Source organism: Glandiceps talaboti, chromosome 4, assembly GCF_964340395.1.
Source record: "Glandiceps talaboti chromosome 4, keGlaTala1.1, whole genome shotgun sequence".
NCBI classification, from domain to species: domain Eukaryota; kingdom Metazoa; phylum Hemichordata; class Enteropneusta; family Spengelidae; genus Glandiceps; species Glandiceps talaboti.
In genome coordinates, this window is record NC_135552.1 from 6,454,255 (window position 1) to 6,460,255 (window position 6,001).

The window sequence follows — 6,001 nt, forward strand, 5'->3', positions numbered from 1 at the left end:
ATTGCATACTTAATATGGGTAAAAATATATTTGCAATCTTTTCGTTTTCAAGCATACAAATATTCCTATAAATTTACTTTCCTTTTCCCTCTTCCTTGTCAATTGATGACAGAATCACACACTTTAATAAGCAAATACACAACAATACAAAGGTTAACTACCTCACATTTTAGAAAAGGTACCCCACAATAGAAATAGAAGGTGTTTGCACAATGTAATCAATGCTTGACTGAAAGAGAAATGCAGGAAGCAATTTCCTAGACGACAAATACTTTAGTTCCGGGTGTGACCGAGAAAAATGCATGAGTGCTATAAAGCTAAGTGAGGCGTTACAGTGGGTCCGCTGAGGATATGAAGCTTGACTAACTATGTCTGGCTAATTCTAATAATTCTTGTAATCCTGTTAAAATTGTAGATAGATGAAGTGACAACATAGACATCTCTCCAACGTCTATGGTCAAAACTAACATTATCAAATAGTATGAAATTCTTGATTTTATCCACAAATGTATGTCAGTTAACTGTTTGGCTACTTGACCTCCTTACAGCTACAGTAATACTTAGCAGTATTCTGAGAGGTGTGGATCATAAATTAGGTATTAGAATTTCAATGAGCTTCGAAAACTAGGGCTAAGTTACAATGGGTGCAAGAAACTATAAATTAACATGTCAAACTTGCCAAATTTAAAGCATGGGATGGACTAAACAATCCAAATATCAATTTGAATTATAGTGATACTTTACCATTTAATTAGCAGGAAAATGTGGGTACACTGTTGGAGATGTGTTAGCAAACAATTTGCACTTGTTGTAGAACGAGTCTGTGAAACCACTGAAAGTACTACTCTTAGATGTTCAGCAAATTCATAACTGATATTTAGACATTTTTTTTCAAAATTCTGGCTAATTTCAATATTGTCATTAATGTACTTTTATTAGTTAAGTAACAATATAAATGTTAGCGTACAGACAGACTGAAAAAATTCATTCAACCTCTGTACCACTTTGGAGATTTATGTTGTTATTCACTTGCTTTCAGACAAGCTGATATTCAATATGGCACTAAAATTTTTGACATAGATTTAAAAAGTACGCCTTTTTTCCAGGTTTCAGTCCCTTTGCTTTAAATTTGATATACACTTCACAGTCTTCAGTAACAACAGTGTGAACATGATACTTGGGTCAGAGTTATGGGGAAAAACCCCTGGTTGAAAGTCAGATATGCAGTTCTACTAGTACTAGTACCGTACATCTACAGTTACAATATGGTTTAGTAAGATTCACTGTCTACCTTCTTAGTTGACAACTTGAAAACTGTATATAAAGAAGACAGTGTTTCCAATTTCATCGACATTTTAACATTATAAAAGACAGATTAAAAGCAATCAAAGCCTTAAAATTATTCAAACTGGAATGGAAATTTTTAATCATAGACACAATAGAGAGAACATTCCTTCCTATTGTCGACAGGGACATAATCAAGTGTCAAATTCTAACATTATCATTAGAGTTAGTGGCTATGCTGAATGGACGGATTTGACAAATTTGACTGCTGGAGACTAAATATAGAATTTTGATTATATAAAATGCCAAACCCTGAATGACATCATCAGTTGGTTGGTTGGTTGGTGAAAAAATCAATATTTATCATCAAATATCGCCAATGACAGCTCAAAGTGTCAAATCAATAACAAAGTGAACACAATCAGAGCTACCCATGTTACTAGATTTATGAGTTAGTCTGAGACACTCTATTGTACAGATTGTACATACTAACCTCACCTGAACCTGGCATGTCTAGCCTTCCTGTACAGCTATCATTGCTAAATATTTTCTTGGCCTAAAAGTGAACAGTACTTAATATTGTACAGTACATACTCCTGGGTCCTGATTCACAACAAGATAAACAAACAAATAACTAAATAGAATCTATTTTCCCAGTTTCCTCATTTCCCACTTTCATCCCTTATCTTTCCTTCATATTCTTGGACCAAATTCTATCAAACTACTACCCTCCTAGGATTTCTTTTTCTCAGGGTTCAATACATAGGCACAGGTTCATAACAATTACTAACAAATAATAATATTTACTAACAGGTTTCATCAACGCTGTTCTTGTTGTCACTTTTCTCCATTTGTTTAACCATGTCAATAAATAGAATTACTTCCTTTAGGTAAACAACTCTTTCCCATACAAATGGTTTTTTTTCCATCCTCTAAAAACAATCCTTCTATATTAATTACATTTATAGGTTAAAATTCTATTTTAAAACTGCGTATACACACACATATTCTTAAAAGTTACATTAGCATTAACTGGTAGTTTTTTCTATCAGCCATTCACATTCACGTTTACTGAATATTATTACAATACCAATAATTACTAATTAGACACTGTAGTGTTAATTAGGGGTCTATTGTATCCATATTCATAAAGTAGTATGAATTGAAATGGGGGGCATGGGGGGGGGGGTATTTGGGACATGGATTATGGGTGTGGACGTAAAAATCAATTTGATTATGTTTATTGTACCAATGTCATTATATGAATGATCTCACAAAACATGCTTACCGACAGGTGATTCTGTTCAGGGTGTACAACAAGTAATTCATTATATCTAGCAAAACAGTTTTTTAAAAATAGTACAGTTGCAGCTAGTGCAGCTTTAATGAAGAGTAGCTCCTGGTAGTGCTTTTTATTTCATTTAGTGTAATGAAGTAATAACTACTATAATTATTGACTTTCTCAATGTATCTTAATTTTTATAATAAACCTCATTAGTTTTACAAAAGCCATCATTTACAGTCAGAATATAAGCAAAATATCACAAGTTACTTAATATTTGGTTTCTAGGTCTCTTTTGTACCTTACCATGATGACAATACAAAACTAATACAATACCCATTGTTTTAATAATGATATGAAACCATGCAACCAATCAGGACACCCAAATACTGAACATTTCATGTGAACTTAATTCCCACACTGATACAGATTAAACAGTTTACTGGTAACACTTCACTAATGATATATCTGTTTGCACACTAAAACTTTACCTGTAATTCAAATATTAACATTTCTGGTGGCTCTAGAAGCTGAAGGCAGAGACACCAAATTGATAAGGAGTGAACTTTGTGTCTCGAAATTATTGATGACACCAGGCACAGAGAAATAAAGATAAGATAAGATAACATCTAAATGTGTTCAATTTTGACTGGTTTTGGTTCCTACTTACTCAACGTGACTCTGTTTTAGTTTTTACTTTTACATTTGTTTTATATTTGTTTTGGGGCAGGGCATTGTCCTCAAAGTGAAACTGGATGAATACATAATGACTTTACTCCACCCATATGTACATGTATATTAATGGGTGTCTCTGTGTATGTCTTCAACAGGTGACCTCACACAGCGAGGTCAAACCGTTAACCTATTAGACGTGTTGGGATCATATTTTAGCAACTAATTAACACATCGGTACTACATTTGGGGGGAAACATACGTAGATTTTTCTCGTCTGTTTTCATTAACCACCCGGGTCTGTATTGTTTTAATGTGTTGAAAATGTCAAATGTTGCGGATAAAAAAAAAGAACCAGGATATGTTGAAAATGTCAATCAAATTATCAATAACGGTGCATGGTGAACGTTCAATGTCATTGGAAATTATGACCATGGACTTTCATTCTGAAAAAACATTCAACAGAGAACATACAGCTTGACAGTTCGGTAATTCAATTGCCGCGGTGTATGACGATATGTTAACTTTAAATGTAGACGGACCTAAATATTCTGAAACGGAAGAAGATGGTGGCGGAAATGCCAAATTTGGAGATATTGGAACATACTTTGCATTCTTTCATTCCGGTCAAATCGTGGCGAGTGGAGTTTCGAACTCATAAAAACCAACGTACGAACAGAATAAAAACCCAAACGGTAGCTCTATTTTTACTTCAACATTTATCGACAGGACAGCTGACGCTTCTGACCTCGGTAACACCCGTCGTAAAGACCAGCTCTAAAATGAACAACGGGCCGCCGACACTTTACGTGACGGTTTACGTGGATATATATCGGAAGGAAACTCTTACCTCAATTTGAGATTTGCCATAAAATTCGGCATATCAATCACATCAAGCAGGACAAAGTCCCCTTTCCCGTACTCGGGTCCTTCGTGTTCCGATAATTCAGCCATGGTTGTGACAACTATGGAATACCGGTGCGGTGTTACAATCTCAACGACTTCCCACACACTGACTGACAACAAAACCCAGTGATGTGTATCTGCTGCTGCAGGTCGATATCCAGCGCCGCTAGTTTCAAATCTATCCGTGACATGACAACCGCCCTCTACCCATACAGAATGTGAGCGTACTAGTTGGTGTACCTCCTCAGTGGAGAGAGGACGCGTTTTGTGTTTTCTTTTTCGCCCAATGCTAAATAAAACTAAATATGAATGCGCAATTAAATCCCTTCCAAGCTTATGTACGTGATAACTTTTTTTTTCACTTTTTAGCCAAAAACATTCAATACGTGAATCACTGATTTCAACATCATTCACGTGCACACTGACATGGATGAGATATTAAACTCAATGAAATTCATGACAGGTTCTGTAACTATAAAAATAGCCTGAGCAACACAACTTTTACCATTTGTCAAGATGGTTAATCTCCAGATCCAACATTTTTTTTATGCGAGAGCTGGTAAATAATACCCTTGATGATATACCGGTCGACCTTCGTACAGTTCAGATTATTAAAATTTAGGTGTGATAAAAGTTTTCTGACAGAACTGTATAAAATAATAATAATAATAATAATTAATAATAATATATATGTTGTCCTAAAATATATTATATTATACCAGTATATTGATGGCGCAAATCAATCAATAATAGCGATAACCCCCCCCCCCCCCGATGGTATACCACGCGGTTTTAATTTATTAATTTATTTATTTATTTATTTATTTGAGATGTCTACAGGATTATCCCATTTACAGACACTCTGAAATTGGAAAGACTAAAATACATACAATATTTACAAAACTAGTAAAAATAGAAATAAAATAAATTAAAAGAAGATAAAAAAATTACCGAAATTGCGTTAAATTCACACATCAACTATTTCATTTAGGACATCTTTTCTAAAAGTACTGACACTATCGCTCGTGCATATATTTCGTTCACTGGTCAAAACCTCTTTGTATACCATCCCCAGGGGTGGTTTATTGCTTAATTTTATATATGGAGGGGGTTTGTTTTGTTGTTGTTGTTGTTGTTGTTGTTGTTGTTGTTGTTGTTGTTGTTGTTGTTGGTGGTGGTGGTGGTGGTGGTGGTGGTGGTGGTGGTGGTGGTGGTGGTGGTGGTGGTGGTGGTGTTTTTTGCATTCTGTGTATTAAAGTGAGTAGTTATTTGATGGGTTCATCGTGGAAGCTCTGCCATGCCCTTCATCAACTTCTGAAATTGACGACGAGTACATTTTGTATATAGTGGTGGCGCTGTTTGGCAAAGTTTTAATAGTCATCAGTGCATGCAGTGTGTTCAGTGCCATGTCCTGCGCTGTGTGGGCCTGATTGCCATGCAAGAGGCTGCGGTGTGCTAGTTATCAAACTTGAGTAGCCCAGTACATTCACAGGACAAGGGCGGCTCGCCTTTGTTTACGAAGAATAAACAATCGACTCATTCAAAATATATGACAGATATGAACGATAATGTCACGGATTTCATTATATACAAAATGTAAATGACTTTTTTTATTCGAAAGTACGTTCAAAGTCACTATATGTGGTAACAAATGGGAGAATATATTTTGGATTTTGGATTTATAAAACAATCTAACAAGTTTTCCAACTTGAAGAAAATAACGGGAAAAAACATCTACCAAGTCTGTGTTTGTTTGTTTGTTTGTTTGTTTGTTTGTTTGTACATCAATAAATTGCAAAATAGCTATAAAAACTGAGTAAAAATGTTAGTTATTGTACATACATAACAAACATTTTA

General features: G+C 34.8%; 1 protein-coding gene across 1 annotated transcript in view; it reads right to left on the reverse strand.

The window, feature by feature from the left end:
- The window catches only part of LOC144434566 (unconventional myosin-Id-like), a 58,707-nt gene extending 54,470 nt beyond the window's left edge, over positions 1-4,237 (reverse strand). Inside the window, exon 1 of the mRNA XM_078123035.1 lies at positions 4,089-4,237. Coding sequence (XP_077979161.1) covers positions 4,089-4,192 — 104 coding nt within the window. The 5' untranslated portion in view covers positions 4,193-4,237. The remainder of the gene's footprint in view (positions 1-4,088) is intronic.
- Between the last annotated feature and the right edge of the window lie 1,764 nt (positions 4,238-6,001).